This window comes from Mus caroli, unplaced genomic scaffold, assembly GCF_978045245.1.
Source record: "Mus caroli unplaced genomic scaffold, Mus_caroli_1 scaffold_14, whole genome shotgun sequence".
NCBI classification, from domain to species: Eukaryota; Metazoa; Chordata; class Mammalia; order Rodentia; family Muridae; genus Mus; species Mus caroli.
In genome coordinates this window covers 76859197-76880976 of record NW_028227269.1, presented here as the reverse complement: position 1 = coordinate 76880976, position 21780 = coordinate 76859197, and the positions used below count along the sequence as shown (strand labels likewise).

General features: G+C 39.0%; 1 protein-coding gene across 16 annotated transcripts in view; it reads right to left on the bottom strand.

Moving 5' to 3' along the window:
• Gphn (gephyrin) overlaps nt 1-21780 on the bottom strand; it is a 460638-nt gene that overhangs the window by 311996 nt on the left and 126862 nt on the right. For all 16 annotated transcript variants that reach the window (XM_029484276.2, XM_085830493.1, XM_029484278.2 and 13 more), the window contains exon 3: nt 1485-1542. In XM_029484276.2, the coding sequence (XP_029340136.1) occupies nt 1485-1542 (58 nt within the window). The remainder of the gene's footprint in view (nt 1-1484; nt 1543-21780) is intronic.

Below are 21780 nucleotides of genomic sequence, written 5' to 3'. Positions count from 1 at the left end.
ACTGATAAGTGGATATTAGCCCAAAACTTAGGATACCCAAGATATAAGATACAATTTGCTAAACGCATGAAACTCAAGAAGAATGAAGACCAAAGTGTGGACACTGTGCCCCTTCTTAGAATTGGGAATAAAATTTTTCAAGTTGTGCTAGGAGCCATCAAGAAGTTAAAAACTAGCAGGTAATCTTCCTGAAATGGTTCCAATATGTACTCACAGTTAATGATGGAATTGCTTCTCTAGGCAATGCTGAGAAGAATTTCACTTTAGGAAAGATTCCTGCTATTAATATGCTTTACCTGTTATTGCTAAATATATACAACAATCACTAGATATTAGCCCATCCTTTTGAGCAGATCTCTGCAAAACAACAAAGATATAATATCTTGTAATGATGCCATAAAGACAAATAGAAGATTTCTTAATTCTTTATGATGATCCTATAATAATTTCTAAAATTATATTAGTAATTATTAAGCTCTTTTACAATAGGACTGCTCTTAGGTCCTTTCTGATGTCAAAAATGCATTGAGAACTCTGCCAGTCTTCAAGTGTCATGAGTTAATTGCTTCTAAGATGGCAAGCAGACATCTCTAAGTCAGAGCACATTACAAGAGGTTGTAAAATAATTAACCAAAGGTCATAAAAAGGGAACTGAAGATTTACTATACAGGGATGTAATTGCTTATCTTTGACTACTAACTGTCAGGTTTTATTTATGAAATAGTAAGTTCAGATTTCAAGATTTGGTAAATTGCTTTGGACAAAGGCAACTTATTGTTATAAGATTTAGTAACAATGTAAAGATAGAAATTGTTGTATTGTTCTTTTTAAATAGTAATGTTAATCCTTGATTCACTGAAACACTGATTTCAATTGAAATTGATATTTATATTTAAAAAAGAACAAGGATATACCAACAAGACTAATATTACTTATAACTGGTAGGGGGGCTACCACAAAAGTCTACATGTAGAATATGCTCTTCTACCTGGGTTGCATTGTCTGGCCTCAGTGGAAGAGGAAGTTACTAGCCTCACAGAGACTTGAAATGCCAAGGTGGAGGGATACCCAAAGGGCTTCCACCTGCTTGTAGGAGAAAAGGAGTGAGGGATGGGGCAAGGATTGTGGGGAGATGACTGAGAGAAGGGCAGTGAACTGTATGTAAAGTGACTAAGTAAAAAAATTTAAATTAAAAAATAAAAAAATAATCCATTAAGTATATTAATGTTTACACATAATATGATTTTTTTATTTTCAACAGATCACATAGGAAGGGATTCTTTTATATTCCCCTTAACATTTTCCCAGAACGGTATTGTAAACAGTATATACAATTTGATGGTGCTTCTGTGATATGAATGTATTTTTGACGCTGAGTAAACAGGAGATTAATGTTTGATTCAATATTTAAGAAGTAACAATTTTTCCCACACCTTGCAATTAAAATGCTAAGCCTTTGTAGGCATGAAAATTTCATACTATACCTTGATTTCTTCTATTTCATCTGGTACTATCTTGTATGCCGATATAGTCCCACCCAACCTGAAATTAGAAGAATATACTCTTAAAACCAGCAACAGGATAAAAGCCCATGAATGATATATTGCATTAGCATTAGAGTACCACCAAAAATCTCCCAAGACCCACATCAATAGTCATGGGGGAAAACATTTTTATTTCATTTTTCATTTATTAGTTTAGAAAAAACAGGCAATAAATGACTACCAAGAGAAGAAGCATTTCATTGGCTTTTCATTCTGAATTAAACTTCTATTATTGATGGTTTTAATAATGCTAGAGCTGCTACATTTATTGCTGGACTCTGTCACAACATATATCAAGAACCAAGAGTAAACCCATTTTTATTTGTTTAATTAATAAACTCGATTTCTTGGAATAGTTTAAGGTTTCCAAAACTTGAACAAAAAGTGAAGTTAACATATCCTGCTCTAAGCCCCACTTCCTAGTTTTCCCAATAATTAGCATCTTATATCAGTGTAGAACAACTATCACAAATAATGAACAAATACTGATCTTGACATATATTTTTAAATAGAGCCTTAGAGATGTGTCCAGCATTATCAAAGGGAGACAGAAAAATAATCCTGCAAATTACACACAGTTTGAGCCCTAATCTGCAAGCTTAAAATATTTCAAAACAGAAAGTTTTAAAGACATTTTCATTATAAAGCTAGATTTCTAACAGGTTTTTAAAGAATTCTTAACAGTTAAGCAGTTAATTAAAGTCAACACATGAAATAATCAGTAAAATGGAATAGATTACAAAAACAATTCCAAATTGTTATTAACATGATTCAAAGATGCTATGGTAAAAATGGTTGATAATGGAACACAAATACAAAGCCACATTGGTATGATCAACTTCAATCCTGTTTACAAAAACAATTCATTTTTCTCATGTTTAATGTTAACAGTACCTTAGATACTTGAATCTGCTCCTTGAAAGATATAGGAAGATAACTCTCCAATTAAGTATTTATTTAGCTTCAAACCAAAAGGAATGGTTTTGACCATTAAGAAGGTGAGACAAACCAGATATAAAACATGGCTGTTGCAGTCTGTAATGAATGTCTGCATGAGATTGGACCGTGCAATTATCTGTCATGGAGGAGAAAGGTGCTCACAAGGCCCCATTCCATTCTTAGGAGCTACTACCTGCTATTTGCTGCTATAAAAAAGGTGCAATTTTCTGTAATAGCATAGCTTATGGAAGAAGGGAGCTGACAAAGAGGATAAATAAAAACACATAACATTGTATATATGGATGAAATTACCAAAAAAGAAAATTATTTCTAAAGAAAAGAAAAAAAAAGGAAGGCATGTTAAGCAATATATATGTTTTAATGGTCTCAATGGGATTAAAACCCAATAGACAAGCTAGGTGTGGGGGCACAGACCTTTAATCCTAGTACTCAGAACAGAGGCAGATGGAGCTCTGAGTTTGAGGCCAGCCTAGTCTGTATAGTTTCAGGACAGCAAGGGCTACATAAAGAAAACTCATATTTTATAAAGGAAAACAAACAATAAAAAGAAACCTGTATGACGATAACACTTATACATACATACATAAATATATATGTATATATATTATACTAATGAAGTGATAGCACAACTATAAGAACAAGTTGTTAAAAACAATTTTTAACAAACATAGAAAGGAGAATGGAAACTGCAAATGTTAGAGGAAAATATTCAGTAAACAGAAGCAATTCAGAAAACTCAAGGGAACAACTAAGTAATAAATAACTTATTTGTGTGGGGGGGAGGGGTCTGAAATGTTCAAGAATAAACCTATTTCAAACTTTAACAAAAATGATAATTTTCACCTTTGAAATAACTTCTAGAAATTAAATTTTAATTTTCATGGCATCATTAAACACGGGTGCATTTTAAATATCCATAGTTTTAGCATGTTATCAGCATCATTTTCTCTATCAGGGCCTAGGTCATAAAATGACTTACTCCAAACTACATTACACAACTGTCCATCTTTTGATGAAGAATACACTCTAGAATAAGCGAATAGAAATATTATACATTGGCAGTCACAATGATAATAATAGCTTCAAGAGTACAAATAGTACTGAAATCTTATGTGAAGTATACATGACTACCGGTATTTCAGATCTCCAATTTTTGGATTTTGTAATAGTCCATATATATCTCTTAAAGATGGGACCCAATTCTAAACAAAATAATCATTGGTATTAAAAAAATAAAGTATATTTATTTATTTGTGTGTGTGTGGGGGGGTGTCAACCCTGGGCATGTGGACATCAAAGAACAACTTCCTGGTGTCAGTTCTATCCGTCTGCCATACAGGTTCAAGGATGAAATTCAGGTTCTTAGGCTTGGTGGCAGATACCTTTACCTATTGACTCATGTCGCTGGCCATATGTTTTATAAAAACACACAGCATTTGGGTAATTTTTTTTTAAAACACAATCTTTAGTATGCCTGCAAGAAGTCATGTGGAACTTTCCAATTAAGGCATCATGCTGATGTGGAAAGATTTCCTATTTTATAGTATATCAGGCTTCAGAATTTCAGATTATAGCTATTATGAGGTAAAAGAAAAAAAAAAGAGAAAGGGGGAGTGAGAGGGGATGAGAGAGGGGGAGGGATAAGTAGGCATATAATAAAGCTTTGTTCTTGAACATTAGGAAAAAGTAGATAAAGTGGACTGTAAGGAACTGGTAAGATGGGAAGAATTTAAAACTTCATTATAGGTTTACACCTCAACACCCAGAATACTGATGCAAGCTGATATCAAGAGCTCAAGCCCTAGTACCCAGGGCAGTTGGAGCCTCACAAAACTAACAAAAAAACCAACAAAATGAAATAAAAGAGAATTCTAGAAGATTTCTAGGGACCTAATAACTTTTAAGCAAAGTAAACAAAGGCACAGACATCAAGGACAAAAGTAAGCAAGGATTTTAACAGTGACAAGTCAGGGAAGAACAGTTTTGGTGGAGTAGTGGGAATTCCAGCAAGGTTTGATTGCAGTACTCTTCTATATCTCACTGTACTTCATAATACATATCTCGATTCTGCACAGTTAATTATTGTTATTTATATGTTAATAATGAAAGCAAATAAAGTAGTTGATAATGGTATAAATTCTTAGTTTTCATCTACAGTTGCACATAACCAGGACAGAATATCATATAATACAGGCGCTCTCTCTCTCTCTCTTTCCTTCATTCTTTCATTCTTTCTTTCGCTCTTTCTTTTTTCCCCTTTTCTTTAATTGTTTATTTATTTTTGTTTTTATTTTATTTTATTTTAAACTTATTTTTTACACTCCATATTCCATTCACCACACCACCCCTATCCATCCTCCGACTGCTCCACATCCCACACCTCCTCCCCACCCCTGTCCCAAGTGGAAGTCCCGATCCCCAACCCCGCATGTCCTCTAAACTCCCTGGAGCCTCCAGTCTCTTGAGGGTTAGGTGCATCATCTCTGAATAAACACAGACCCAGAAGTCCTCTACTGTATGTGTGTTGGGGGCCTCATATCAGCTGGTGTACGCTGAATGGTGGTCCAGTGTTTGAGAGATCTTGGAGGTCCAGACTGAGTGAGACTGCTGGTTCTCCTACAGGATTGCCCTTCTCCTCAGCTTCTTTCAGCCTTCCCTAATTCAACAACAGGGGTCAGCTGCTTCTGTCCATTGGTTGGGTCCAAATATCTGCTGCTGGGATTGCAAACTGGTACAACCACTCTGGAAATCAATCTGGAGGTTCCTCAGAAAATTGGAAATAGATCTACATGAAGATCCAGCTTTACAACTCTTGAGAATATACCCAAAAGATGCCCCACCATGCCACAGGAGCATGTGTTCCACTATGTTCATATCGACCTTACTTGTGATAGCCAGAATCTGAAAACAACCTAGATGTCCCATGACAGAAGAATGGATACAGAAAATGTGGTTCATTTACACAATGGAATACTACTCAGCTTTTAAGAATGAGGACATCCTGAGTTTTGCAGGCAAATGGATGGAACTAGAAACTATCATCCTGAGTGAGGTAACTCAGACCCAAAAGGACGTGCATGGAATGTACTCACTGATAAGTGAATATTAGCTTTAAAAAAAAAAGTACAGAATACCCAAGATACAGGCCATAGAACTCAAAAAGTTTAACAAGCTGAAGTGTCCAAGTGAGGACATATACCTCAGGGCTACTTGGGAGAAAAAAGAAAGCAATTACAAGATGGTTTAAGCTCCCTTTTCAAAGATCAAGTGACCATGGGTGTGTGGGTTCATTTCTGGGTCTTCAATTCTAATACCACTGATCTACCTGTCTGTTGCTGTACCAGTACCATGCAGTTTTTATCACAATTGCCCACAAATAGTGCTGGCACAACTGGCAGTTATCATGTAGAAGAATTCGAACTGATCCATTCTTATCTCCTTGTACAAAGCTCAAGTCTAAGTGGATCACATCAGAGACACTAAAACTTATAGAGGAGAAAGTGTGGAAAAGCCTCGAAGATATGGGCACAGGGGGAAAATTCCTGAATAGAACAGCAATGGCTTGTGCTGTAAGATCAAGAATCAATAAATGGGACCTCTAAAAATTGCAAAGCTTCTGTAAGGCAAAAGACACTGTCAATAAGAGAAAAAGGCCACCAAAAGATTGGGAAAGGATCTTTACCTATCCTAAATCCAATAGGGGACTAATACTCAATATATACAAAGAACTCAAGAAGCTGGACTCCAGAAAATCAAATAACCCTATTAAAAATGGAGTACAGAACTAAACAAAGAATTCTCACCTGAGGAATACTGAATGGCTGAGAAGCACCTGAAAACTGTTCAGCATCCTTAATCATCAGGGAAATGCAAATCAAAACAACTCTGAGATTCCACCTCACACCAGTCAGAATGGCTAAGATCAAAAATTCGAGTGACAGCAGATGCTGGCGAGGATGTGGAGAAGGAGGAACATTCCTCATTGCTGGTGGGACTGCAAGCTGGTACAGCCACTCTGGAATTCAGTTTGGCGATTCCTCAGAATATTGGACATAGTACTACCAGAAGATCCAGCAATACCTCTCCTGGGCACATACCCAGAAGATGTTCCAATTTGTAATAAGGACACATGCTCCACTATGTTCATAGCAACCTTATTTATAATAACCAGAAGCTGGAAAGGACCCAGATGTCCCTCAACAGAAGAATAGATACAGAAACTGTGGTACATTTATACAATTGAGTACTCCTCAGCTATTAAAAACAATGAATTTATGAAATTCTTAGGTAAATGGATGGATCTGGAGGATATCTTCCTGAGTGAGGTAACCCAATCACAAAAGAACACACATGATATGCACTCACTGATAAGCAGATATTAGCCCAGAAACTTAAAATATCCAAGATGCAATTTGCAAAACACATGAAATTCAAGAAGAAGGAAGACCAAAGTACAGATACTCCGTTCCTTCTTAGAATGGGGAACAAAATACCCTAGGATGGTACAGAGACAAAGTTCAGAGCAGAGCCTGAAGGAACGACCATCCAGATACTGCCCTACTTGGGGATCCACCCCATAAACAACTACCAAACCCAGTCATTAGGCAGATGCCCACAAGAGCCTGCTGACAGGAGCCTGATATAGCTGTCTCCTGCAAGGCTCTGCCAAATACAGAAGTGGATGCTCACAGTCATCCATTTGACAGCGCACAAGGTCCCCAATGAAGGAGCCAGAGAAATACTCAGGGAACTGAAGGGGTCTGAAGCCCCATAGGAGGAACATCAATATGAACTAACCAGCGGGACCCCTGAGCTCCTTGGAACTATACCACCAGTCAAAGAAAACACATGGTGGAACTTGTAGCTCTAGCTGTATATGTAGCAGAGAATGGCCTAGTCAGTCATCAGTGGGAGGAGAGGCCCTTGGTCCTGTGAAGGTTCTATGCCCCAGTATAGGGGAATGCCAGGGCCAGGAAGCATGAGTGGGTGAGTTGGGAGCAGGGGTAGGAGCGAGGGGATAGGAGATTTTCAGAGGGGAAACTAGGAAAGGGGATAACATTTGAAATGTAAATAAAGAAAACATCTAATAAAAAAATAATAAAAGAATGGCCTCCAAAGGCTCATATATTTGAATGCTTAGTCATCAGGGAGTGGTGTTGCTTGAGAAGGAGTAAAAGATGTAGCCTTGTTGGAGGAAGTGGGTCACTCGATATCTGGCTGCCTGTGGATCCAGATATAGAGCTCTCAACTGCCTCTCCAGCACCATGGCTCCATGTGTGCCATCATGCTCCCTACCATGATGATAATGGACCAAACTTCTGAAACCGTAAGCCAGCCCCAATTAAATGTCTTTCTTTCTAGGAAAAAAAAAAGAAAGAAAAGAAAAAGAAAAAAGAGCATTCACAAGTGGGAGGAGAGGGAGGGACCTCGGAAGGGAAGTGGAGATGGGGTGGGGGGAAGAGAGGAACCTGATCTAGTATTGGGTGAGGGAAAAGGACTGAAGCCCTGAGGGCCAGCAGAAAGAATGTATGGAGATGAGGAGAACCTGAGGGAAATTGGGAGAAGGGAAGCTGTGATCAGAATATATTGCACCAAAAAATTAATAAAAAGTATTAAAACCCCAAAATATAGTAATATGAACTTAACACTTTTAAAAGGTTTGTAGAAGTCAATAAATGTTTCAGAATCATGTACACATTGTTGAATAACTCTTTCAAAATTGCTTACTAAGTTTAAAATTCCCATTCACATCTTCTCAAACCTAGAGGTCAAGAGACTGAAAATATCTAAGTGTTACACTTCATAAAATTTCCACCAAGTTTTCGCATTTGTCTTCTTTTAAAATATACTCAAAGAGTCCGCAAGATCTATAAATCTTTTTTAAAATAGCTGATAGTCAACTACCAAAAGCAGAGCAGTTAAAGTTCAGTTCTGGGTTGGGGCAGGCTCTCCCTGTGTAGCATGGGTAACACCTGACTTGTGATCCTGTCTCTCCCTCCCTCACAGTGGATATGCCATCACACCTGCAGTGATTGGAGATTCTGATTTTAAATGATAAGTACATTCTAGGAATAGAGCTCTTTGAAGTCTAAAGATTGACATATATATTATTTTATCAATAAAGCCTTTTTCTTTACTTTCACTTAAAGTAGGAGTTGGGTATTATTCAGACAGAATATTTTGTGTTAAGAGGATTTAAAACTCTTGTTTTTAAATGAACTTAATGCAATGCTTCACAAGTGAGAATTAGTATCATCCTATTTCTGCTCAAATGAAGACACATGCTGTTAAAAACAGCAAAAGTCAGCAATGCTAAGATTTTTTCAAGTATTTCCATTTTTCAGAATTCAGCCTAAAATTCTTATGATTACTTAACTGAACAGATGGCTCAGAAGTATAAATATTTGTAGCTTAACATTTTAAATAAAGTATATCTTTTATAGTGGTTTTAGTTTATGGTGGGGGGAGTCTTCTGTGACAACAGACTGTAACTATTTTGGGAATAGAAGTCTGTTTTAGTTTAACACACTAAACTGAAACAGAAAAAGATATGTTTGAATTAACAGTCCTTTATTTTCTAATTTAAATTTTAGGTTACTCTTTTGGGATAATGTTAAAAATGAATTTTTATAATCTAACAATTGTTTTTGTATCACCACTACTGTCTTAGGATCTGTTACTGTCTTATAATAATCACCCTTATGTTTTAGGAAAATTTCACCATTTTAAATGTTTCCTAGAACACTCGTAGTCAGTTGGAAGTGGTCTGACCAGCCAGAGTGGTAATTCTACTTTATTCAAGTAAGAGCCAATCCACAGGCAACTTCTGTGAGAGTTACTGCTGTCATTTGAAAGAATCCAGAATCCCCAGGAGATGGGCCAAGAGACATACCTGAGCGACTATCTTGAATATGTTCATATGTTAATTAATGTGTGAAGATCCATCTTCACTCTAAGTGTGGCCCATTCACTAGGTAGGGGATCCTGGGCTATATTAAATGGAGGAAACAAACAGCACTAGCTTGTATCCATTGCTCTTTTCTTGCTGCCTCGACTTCTCCACCATGATGGACTGTACTTTGAACTATGAGCTAAAATAAAACCAACCAAGCTATCTACTTTACTTCCTTTCTTAAATTGCTTTGGTTAGGGTATTTTATCCCAGCAAGAAGAAATTAAGGTAACTTCTCTGGTTTATAATTTGCTTCTGACTCTATATTCTACACAATTTCCCATCAAAATCTTAGAGAAATAATTGTTGTTTTGCACACAAAGATAATACTCCTACTAGTATATGCATCCATGCATGAACATACACATGTACGTAAGTTTTTGGGTTTTGTTTTTTAGAAAGATGAACTTGAACTTCAGATTGTCCTGTCTCCACTCAGTACTGGAATTACAGACCATTACGCACAGTTTATGATGTTTAGGTAATTGATCCCAGGGCATCTTACAGGTGACAGCAGATGCTGGCGAGGATGTGGAGAAAGAGGAACACTCCTCCATTGTTGGTGGGATTGCAAGCTTGTACAACCACTCTGGAAATCAGTCTGGCGGTTCCTCAGAAAATTGGACATAGTACTACCGGAGGATCCAGCAATACCTCTCCTGGGCATATATCCAGAAGATGTCCCAACCGGTAAAAAGGACACATGCTCCACTATGTTCATAGCAGCCCTATTTATAATAGCCAGAAGCTGGAAAGAACCCAGATGTCCCTCAACAGAGGAATGGATACAGAAATTATGGTACATTTACACAATGGAGTACTACTCAGCTATTAAAAAGAATGAATTTATGAAATTCCTAGCCAAATGGATGGACCTGGAGGGCATCATCTTGAGTGAAATAACACAATCACAAAAGAACTCACACAATATGTATTCACTGATAAGTGGATATTAGCCCAAAACTTAGGATACCCAAGATATAAGATACAATTTGCTAAACGCATGAAACTCAAGAAGAATGAAGACCAAAGTGTGGACACTGTGCACCTTCTTAGAATTGGGAACAAAACACCCAGGGAAGGAATTACAGAGACAAAGTTCGTAGCTGTGATGAAAGGATGGACCATTTAGAGACTGCCGTATCCAGGGATCCATCCCATAATCAGCTTCTAAACGCTGACACCATTGCATACACTAGCAAGATTTTGCTGAAAGGACCCAAATATAGCTGTCTCTTGTGAGACGATGCCGGGGCCTAGCAAACACAGGAGTGGATGTTCACAGTCAGCTATTGGATGTATCACAGGGCTCCCAATGGAGAAGCTAGAGAAAGTACCCAAGGAGCTAAAGGGATCTGCAACCCTATTGTTGGAACAACATGATGTACTAACCAGAACCCCGGAGCTCTTGTCTCTAGCTGCATATGTATCGAAAGATGGCCTAGTCGGCCATCACTGGAAAGAGAGGCCCATTGGACTTGCAAACTTTATATGCCCCAATATAGGGGAATGCCAGGGCCAAAAGAATGGGAATGGGTGGGTAGGGAAGTGGGGGGCGCTATGGGGGACTTTTGGGATAGCATTGGAAATGTAACTGAGGAAAATATGTAATAAAAATATTAAAAATTAAAAAAAAAGAAAATCCCGAAGAAACAATTTAAATGGGTGAATTGTATATTTTAAATTTACATATCAATAAAAATTAAAACCATTCAAAAAATTAAAAGATACCAATTAAAGAAAAAATTAGCAAGGCTCCATAGTCAAAAGACATAATTAGCAAGTGTTGGTGTCCAGGAGTTCCCTCACAAACCATAGGAAGACTGATCTCAGTCAAATGGGAAGTTTACAGAGCAAGCACCCCAGAACTGGTGGATCAGGGCCATGATCCAGACTCTGGAGATAAACAGTGGCATTGAGTCAAGATCCTTAGGGCTTTTTAAGCCTAAAATCCATAAACATCTGTGCCAAGTTATTCTACCAATCAGGATTTAGGGATAGGGGATTTCCTTAGGAATATGTCTTTATTCTATATGTATCCTGCTCCAATTGGTTGGGGAATTCAACTGTGGTGGAAGACTTACCTTGACTAATATTCATGTCTTAACTTGCCAACCAGGATGTCAGTTACCTGCTTAAATATCCTTTTCTGCCAAGTAGGATATCAGTTCCCAGGAAAGTCTTGGGAACTTGAAATTTACTAGACCCCTATTCAAAATGGAAGTTCATTTCATAAAGTGGTGCCATTGTCTCTCTTCTGTTGGGGTATATCCCAGGGGCAGTTTTTAAAGCAAATACCATGAATGGTTATAAACAGGTACAGGAAGAACTGCTGGGTGGTTGGTTGGTTTGGAGCCAAGCTTATTGTGGCTAACTATATAAAGCAGTTCTAACTGACTTCTGTTGTGGGAAGCCACATGTGCCATTGCAGAGTGGCACAGGCTTCTGCTGGCCACCACGCATACATAGGCAGAAAAGTTTTTTTTGCCAAGATGAGGTTTTGAGAATTAACCAAAATTAGCCAATCAGATGAGAGAGAAGTTGACCAATCAGATGAGAGAAAAGTTAACCAATCAGATGAGAGAGAAGTTAACCAATCAGATGAGAGAGAAATTAACCAATCAGATGTAGGCATGCAAATGAGGTGGTAAGCATCAACCAAGCACAACCAATTCGGGTGTGAGACACGCCTCTCCTAGGCCTATATAAAGCAGCACCAGTGCTGGGCTTGGGGTCTATTCGCCTCTACAATCAAGCTCTCCCAATAAACTTGTGCAGAAGGATCCTGTTGCAGCGTCGTTCTTGCTGGTTGAGTCGGACGCGCGCAAGATTCTGTTGTGACTGGTTTCCAAGAACATCAAAGCTCAGAACATTCTAGTAACAGCAATAACAAAATATGAGAAAGTTTCCTTTTAGTATTAGTAACAAGAAATGTCAGGTTAGAAAGGTAATAGTTGCCTAGGCCTTAAGAGACACAACGATAATACAGTAAATTATTTTTTAATTTTTATTTTTTATTAACTTATTTTACTTATTTACATTTCAAATATTGCTCCCTTTCCCAGTCCCCACTACAAAGGCCCCCCAACATATTGCCAATCTATGGGATTGCAATTCCCTTCAGCTCCTTCCATTCTTTCCCTAACTTTTCCATTGGAGTTCCCAGACTCAGACCAGTGGTTGGCTGTAAGTATCTGTATCAGTCTCAGTCAGGTGCTGGCAGAGCCTCTCAGAAGACAGCCATGCCAGGCTCCTGTCTACAAACATATCTTGGCATCAGCAATAGTGTCTTGGTGTCTGCACATAGGATGGACCCCAAGTTGGGGCAATCTCTGAATGTCCTTTCCTTCAGTTTCTGCTCCATTTTTTGTCCCTGCACTTCCTTGAGACAGGAACAATTCTGGGTCAAAAAATTTCAGATGGGTGGGTGGCCCTATTCCTCAACTTGGGGCCATTTCTAGCTACTAGAGGCGATCTCTTCAGGTTCCATCTCCCCACTGTTGGGTATTTCAGCTAATGTCATCCCAACTGGGTCCTAGGTGCCTCTCACATTCCGGGTGTCAGGGACTTTTTGGTAGTCCCCTCCACACCCCGCCACACACTGCTGCATATGTCTATTCTCCTGGACCTCTGGACTTCTCTACTTTCTCCACCCATACATGATACTGCCCCCTCTTTTTCCCTGTCCCTCCCATCTCTCACCCAGTACCCTCCCTCCCTCTGTGTCCCATGATCATTTTATTCCCACTTGTAAGTGAATTGAAGCATCCACACTTAGGCCTTCTTTCTTAAGCTTCATGTGGTCTATGAGTAGTATCATGGGTATTCTAAACTTTTGGGCTAATATCCATGTGTCACTGAGTAGATACCATGTGTGTCCTTTAGGTCTGGTTACCTCACTTAGGATGATATTTTCTAGTTCCATCCATTTCCCTGCAAAATTCATGATGTCCTTATATTTAATAGCTGAGCAGTATTCCATTGTATAGGTGTATACAATGTGTATGATGTGCCAGATTTTCTGTATCCATATTTTGTGTGTCTGACATCTGGGTTGTTTCTAGCTTCTAACTAACATAAATAAGGCTGGTATGAACAATGAGGAACATGTGTTTTTGTGATATGGTGAAGCATCTTTTGAGTATATGCACAGGAATGGTATAACTGCGTCTTTAGGTAGAACTATTTGCAGTTTTCTGAGGAACAGCCAGATTGATTTCCAGAGTGGTTGTACCACTTTGCAATCCCACCAGCAATGAAGCAGTGATCCTCTTTCTCCACATCCTCACCAGCATCTGCTGTTGCCTGAGATTTTGATCTTAACCATTCTGATTGGTTTAAGGTGGAATCTCTGAGTTTTGATTTCCATTTCCCTGATGACTAAGGATGTTGCACATCCTTAGGTGCTTCTCAGCCATTTGAGATTCCTCAGTTGAAAATTCTGTTTAGCTCTGTTAACTCAATTTTTAATAGAGGTATTATCTGGAGTCTAATTTTTTGAGTTATTTATACTTTTGGATATTAGCCCTTTATCTGATGTATCTTTTCCCAGTCTGTAGAGCACTTTTGTCCTATTGACTGTGTCCTTTGCCTTACGGAAGCTTTTCAGTTTCATGAGGTACCATTTGCCAATACTTTGATCTTACAGTTTGAGCCACTGGTTGTTCTGTTCAGGAAATTTTACCCTGTGCCAATGTGTTCAAGGTTATTTTCCACTTTCTCTTCTATTAGATTCAGTATATCTAATTTTATGTGGAGGTCCTTGGTCCACTTGGACTTGAGTTTTATACAAGCATATAAATATGAATCAACTTGTATTCTTCTACATGCAGACTGCCAGTTAGACAGGTACCATATTTGAAGATGCTTTCATATTACCACTGTATGGTTTTAGCTTCACTGTCAAAGACCAAGTGTCCATAGGTATGTGGGTTTATTTCTAGAGTCTTCAATTCTATTCCATTGATTGACATGTCTGTCTCTGTACCAACACCATGCAGCTTTTATCAATATTGCTTTGGGGTAAGGGATGGTGATTTCCCCAGAATTTCTTTTATGGTTGAGAATTGTTTTTGCTATTCTGGTTTTTTTGTTATTCCAAATGAAGTTGAGAAGTAGTGTTTCTATCTCTGTGAAGAATACAACTGATATTTTGGTGGGAATTGCATTGAATCTGAAGTAAAATGTCCATCTTACCAAAAGCTCTCTTACCATTGCTCTCTTCAGACACATCAGAAGAGGGCATCAGATCTCATTACAGATGGTTGTGAGCCACCATGTGGTTTCTGGGAATTGAACTCAGGACCTCTGGAAGAGCAGTCAGTGCTCTAAACCACTAAACCATTTCTTCAGCCCTCTCTCCAAGACTTTTAATATAATGGAGTGTTATATTTTATCAAAGGCCTTTTCAGCATCTACTGTGATGATTATGTGGATTTTTCGTTGAGTTCGTTTATATAGTACTGATATCCATACCTCATCTAAACTACTTTTTATGAGTGAGTATTATGACGTCTACTTGACTGAATCAAACTGATTAAACAAAGGAATAATTTATTGAATAGCCAGAAATAATGAGTTGGAGGTGATGGTATACCCCTTTTATCCCAGCACTGAGGAGGCAGAGGCTGGAAGATCCCTGTGTTATAGACAAACTGTTCTAGTTTAACAATTCTTTTAATTGTTTTATTATATTATTTGTATGCTCCCACATGCCACAGAATATATAGAGATCACAGCAAAAGTAACAGGAGTTAATTCTCTCCTTCCATGATTTTGGGACCTAAGAGTCAAAGTTAGGCCATCAAGCTTGGCAGTAGGAAGATTTATTCACTGAAGCATCTCACCAGCTTCAAAATACAATTTTTCTCAATATATAAATCATTCTTAAGGTAACTAGCAGAAAATGATTTATTGTACAACTCTTTTTTCTCTCTTTTTATTATTGGATAATTTATTTATATAAATTTCAAATGTTATCCCCTTTTCCGATCCCCCCACCAAACTCCCTATCCCATCCCTCCTGTCCTGCTTCTATGAGGGTATGCCCCACCAACCCACTCAACCCCTCCTCCCTATTGACTGTGTCCTATGCCTTACAGAAGCTTTGCAATTTTATGAGGTTCCATTTGTCTATTTGTTAATCTTAGAGCATAAGCCATTGGTGTTCTATTCAGGAAATTTTCCCCTGTGCCCATGTGTTCAAGGCCCTTCTCTACTTTCTTGTCTATTAGTCTCAGTGTATTTGGTTTTATGTGGGGGTCCTTGAACCACTTGGACTTGAACTTTGTACAAGGAGATAAAAATGGATCAATTTGCATTCTTCTGCAAGCTGAACACCAGTTGAACCAATACCATTTGTTGAAAATGCTGTCTTTTTTTCCCCCACTGGATGGTTTTAGCTCCCTTGTCAAAGATAAAGTGACCATAGGTATGTGAGTTCATTTCTGGGTCTTCAATTTATGTTCCATTGATCTACTTGCCTGTATCTGTACCAATACCATGCAGTTTTTATCACTATTGCTCTGTAATATAGCTTGATAGAAGGTATGGTGATTACCCCAGAAGTTCTTTTATTGTTGAGAATAGTTTTCCCTATCCTGAGTTTTTTGTTATTCCAAATGAATTTCAACTTGCTCTTTCTAACTCTATGAAGAATTGTGTTGGAATTTTGATGGGGATTTCATTGAATCTGTACATGCTAGCAAGGATGTGGAGAAAAAGGGACACTCCTCCATTGCTGGTATGATTGCAAGCTGGTACAACCACTGAGGAAATCAGACTGGAGGTTCCTCAGAAAATTGGACACAGTACTACCTGAGGACCCACAAAAAACCTAGGATAGCAAAAACTCTTCTCAAGGATAAAAGAACCTCTGGTGGAATCACCATGCCGGACCTAAAGCTGTACTACAGAGCAATTGTGATAAAAACTGCATGGTATTGGTATAGTGACAGACAAGTAGACCAATGAAACAGAATTGAAGACCCAGAAATGAACCCACACACCTATGGTCACTTGATCTTTGACAAGGGAGCTAAAACCATCCAGTGGAAAAAAGACAGCATTTTCAACAAATGGTGCTGGCACAACTGGCTGTTATCATGTAGAAGATTGCGAATTGATTCATTACTATCTCATTGTACTAAGGTCAAATCTAAGTGGATTAAGGAACTCCAAATAAACCAGAGACACTGAAATTTATAGAGGAGAAAGTAGGGAAAAGCCTCGAAGATATGGGTACAGGGGAAAAATTCCTGAATAGAACACAATGGCTTGTGCTGTAAGATCGAGAATCGATAAATGGGACCTCATAAAATTGCAAAGCATCTGCAAGGCAAAAGACACCGTCAATAAGACAAAAAGGCCACCAACAGATTGGGAAAGGATATGTACCTATCCCAAATCGGATAGGGGACTAATATTCAATATATATATAAAGAACTCAAGAAGGTGGACTCCAGAAAATCAAATAACCCCATTAAAAAATGGGGCTCAGAGCTGAACAAAGAATTCTCACCTGAGGAATACCTATTGGCTGAGAAGCACCTGAAAAAATGTTCAACATCCTTAATCATCAGGGAAATGCAAATCAAAACAACCCTGAGATTCCACTTCACTCCAGTCAGAATGGGTAAGATCAAAAATTCGAGTGACAGCAGATGCTGGCGAGGATGTGGAGAAAGAGGAACACTCCTCCATTGTTGGTGGGATTGCATGCTTGAACAACCACTCTGGAAATCAGTCTGGCAGTTCCTCAGAAAACTGGACATAGTATTACAGGAGGATCCTGCAATACCTCTCTTGGGCATATATCCAGAAGATGTACCAACTGCTAAGAAGTACACATGCTCCACTATGTTCATAGCAGCGTTATTTATAATAGCCAGAAGCTGGAAAGAACCCAGATGCCCCTCAACAGAGGAATGGATACAGAAAATGTGGTACATTTACACAATGGAGTACTACTCAGCTATTAAAAAATGAATTTATGAAATTCCTAGGCAAATGAATGGACCTGGAGGGCATCATCCTGAGTGAGGTAACCCAATCACAAAGGAATCGCACAATATGTACTGACTGATAAGTGGATATTAGCCCAGAAACTTAGGATACCCAAGATATAAGATACAATTTGCTAAACGCATGAAATTCAAGAAGAACAAAGACCAAAGTGTGGACACTTTGCCCCTTCTTTGAAATGGGAACAAAACACCCATGGAAGGAGTTACAGAGACAAAATTTGGAGCTGTGACGAAAGGATAGACCATCTAGTGATTGCCATACGCAGGGATCCATCCCATAATCAGCTTCCAAACGTTCACACCATTGCACACACTAGCAAGATTTTGCTGAAAGGACCCAGATATAGCTGTCTCTTGTGAGACTATGCCGGGGCCTAGCAAACACAGAAGTGGATGCTCACAGTCAGCTACTGGATGGATCACACGGCCCCCAATGGAGGAGCTAGAGAAATTACCCAAGGAGCTAAAGGGAACTGCAACCCTATAGGTGGAACAACAATATGAAATAACCAGTACTCCGGAGCTCTTGTCTCTAGCTGCATATGTATCAAAAGATGGCCTAGTCGGCCATCACTGCAGTTTGGCGGTTCCTCAGAAAATTGGACATAGTACTACCGGAGGATCCAGCAATACCTCTCCTGGGCATATATCCAGAAGATGTCCCAACCGGTAAAAAGGACACATGCTCCACTATGTTCATAGCAGCCCTATTTATAATAGCCAGAAGCTGGAAAGAACCCAGATGTCCCTCAACAGAGGAATGGATACAGAAATTATGGTACATTTACACAATGGAGTACTACTCAGCTATTAAAAAGAATGAATTTATGAAATTCCTAGCCAAATGGATGGACCTGGAGGGCATCATCTTGAGTGAAGTAACACAATCACAAAAGAACTCACACAATATGTATTCACTGATAAGTGGATATTAGCCTAAAACTTAGGATACCCAAGATATGAGATACAATTTGCTAAACGCATGAAACTCAAGAAGAATGAAGACCAAAGTGTGGACACTGTGCACCTTCTTAGAATTGGGAACAAAACACCCAGGGAAGGAGTTACAGAGACAAAGTTCGTAGCTGTGATGAAAGGATGGACCATTTAGAGACTGCCGTATCCAGGGATCCATCCCATAAGCAGCTTCTAAACGCTGACACCATTGCATACACTAGCAAGATTTTGCTGAAAGGACCCAAATATAGTCTCTTGTGAGACGATGCCGGGGCCTAGCAAACACAGGAGTGGATGTTCACAGTCAGCTATTGGATGTATCACAGGGCTCCCAATGGAGAAGCTAGAGAAAGTACCCAAGGAGCTAAAGGGATCTGCAACCCTATTGTTGGAACAACATGATGTACTAACCAGAACCCGGGAGCTCTTGTCTCTAGCTGCATATGTATCGAAAGATGGTCTAGTCGGCTATCAATGGAAAGAGAGGCCCATTGGACTTGCAAACTTTATATGCCCCAGTACAGGGGAACCCCAGGGCCAAAAAGGGGGAGTGGGTGGGTAGGGGATTGGGAGGGTGGGTATGGGGGACTTTTGGGATAGCATTGAAAATGTAAACGAGGAAAATACCTAATAAAAAAATAAATTAAAAAAAAAAAAAGAAAATGCTGTCTTTTTTCCACTGGATGGTTTTAGCTCCCTTGTCAAAGATCAAGTGACCATAGGTGTGTGGGTTCATTTCTGGGTCTTCAATTCTATTCCATTGGTCTACTTGTCTGTTGCTATACCAGAAGATGTTCCAACCGGTAAGAATGACACATGCTCCACTATGTTCATAGCAGCCTTATTTATAATAGCCAGAAGCTGGAAAGAACCCAGATGCCCCTCAACAGAGGAATGGATACAGAAAATGTGGTACATTTACACAATGGAGTACTACTCAGCTATTAAAAAGAATGAATTTATGAAATTCCTAGGCAAATGGATGGACCTGGAGGGCATCATCCTGAGTGAGGTAACCCAATCCCAAAAGAACTCACACAATATGTACTCACTGATAAGTGGATATTAGCCCAGAAACTTAGAATACCCAAGATATAAGATACAATTTGCAAAACACATGAAACTCAAGAAAAACGAAGACCAAAGTGTGGACACTTTGCCCCTTCTTAGAAATGGGAACAAAACAGCCATGGAAGGAGTTACAGAGACAAAGTTTGGAGCTGAGAGGAAAGGATAAACCATCTAGAGACTGCCATATCTGGGGATCCATCCCATAATCAGTTTCCAAAGCTGGCACCATTGCATACACTAGCAAGATTTTGCTGAATGGACCCAGATGCAGCTTCTCTTGTGAGACTATTCCAGGGCCTAACAAACACAGAACTGGATGCTCACAGTCATCTATTGGATGGATCACAGGGCCCCCAATGGAGGAGCTAGAGAAAGCTCCCAAGGAGCTAAAGGGATCTGCAACCCTATAGGTGGAAGAACAATATGAACTAACCAGTAACCCCCGGAGCTCGTGTCTCTAGCTTCATATGTATCAGAAGATGGCCTAGTAGGCCATCACTGGAAAGAGAGGCCCATTGGTCGTGCAAACTTTATATTCCTCAGTACAGGGGAATGCCAGGGCCAAGAAGTGGGAGTGGGTGGGTGGGGGGTAGGTGGGGGAGAAGGTGGGGGACTTTTGGGATACCATTGGAAATGTAAATGAAATAAATACCTAATTTAAATTTTTTTTCAATAAAAAAAGAAGGGGGAACAAAATACTCAAGGGAGGAAATACGCAGACAAGTGTGGAGCAGAGACTGAAGGAAAGGTCATCCAGAGTCTGTCCCACCTGGGGATCCATCCCATATACATATACCAAACCCAGACACTACTGTGGATGCCAAGAGGTGCTTGCTGACAGGAGCCTGATGTAGCTGTCTTCTGAGAGGCTCTGCCAGAGCCTGACAAATACAGAGGTAGATGCTAATAGCCAGCCATTGGACTGAGAATTGGGTCCCCAATTGAGGGGTTAGAGAAAGGACTGAAGGAGCAGAAGGGGTTTGCAACCCCATAGGAATAACAACATTGTCAACCAATCAGAGTCCCCACCCCCAGAGCTCCCAGGGACTAAACTCCAACTAAAGAGTACACATGGAGGGACCCAAGGCTCCAGCTGCATATGTAGGAGAGGATGGCCTTATCTGGTATCAATGGGAGGAGAGGCCCTTGGTGCATTGAAGGTTAGATGGCCCAGCATAGGGGAATACCAATGGGGGGAGGTGGGAGTGGGTGGGTGAGTAGGGGAGCACTCTCATAGAAGCAGGGGAGGGAGATCAGATAGGGGTTTTCCAGAGGGGAAACCAGGAAAGGGGATAACATTTGAAATATAAATAAATAAAATAGCCAATAAAAATAAGTAATTATAAGAGAAAAAACTCACAAAAATTTTTTAAAAATGTAGTTATGGGCAGAAATAAAGTTTGAGCAAGGCTTTATGACTAGTTATACAAATAAAAAATAAATAAACCAGTTTACCTTCTTATACTGATTTTTAAAAAAAGTTAGCACTTGTTTGCTAATTCAAGTTTGAGCCCCAGATCCCACAAAATAGCCCATAGCCAACTACAACTCCAGCAACAAGGGAACCAACATCCTCTTCTGGTTTCCATGAACAGCACACATATATATGGCACATACATGTACAATGCATACAAACACTCATGCAAATCAAACCAAATTATAAAAGAATTTTTAAAAAATTTTAAAATGACCAAGAGCAAGACAGCTGTAGTAAGTTTTCAGAATTAACAAAACTGTGGGTAGCAAAGTGAAAACTCAGTAATGTTTAATGTTGGTGCTAGAAAAACATTAATATTAAAAAAAACTGTCTACAGTAAAACAAAAATATAAAAGACAAAACTCTTCTATTTCATATAATAAACACTTTAAAGATACTTTGAAATTTCCTAAATAATTCATTAAACATGGTAACTAAATTTTAAGCTTTATGAGTATGCAGTGTGAGAATGTCCAGCTTCATGGGGAATAACTACTTCAGAAGATACTGTTTACCCTCTGCTGACTGACAGTTTTAAGAAATTCAATTCACCATAGCAACCTGTCTTAATACCAGCACATAAGCACAGTTTATATTTAGAGATGATTGCTTCCCAGAAAGCAATCCTGTCTTTCCTTCATATTTAATGTCATGATCCAAAGGGACCAAAATATCATTTAATCAGTGAGGCTACAGTGAGATGACAAGTATACTCAGGGGGACAAGGCAGTGTTCTAGAAATACCAAAAGAACAAACTTACCACCAAAATTGGTAAAACTCATGAATATATAAGC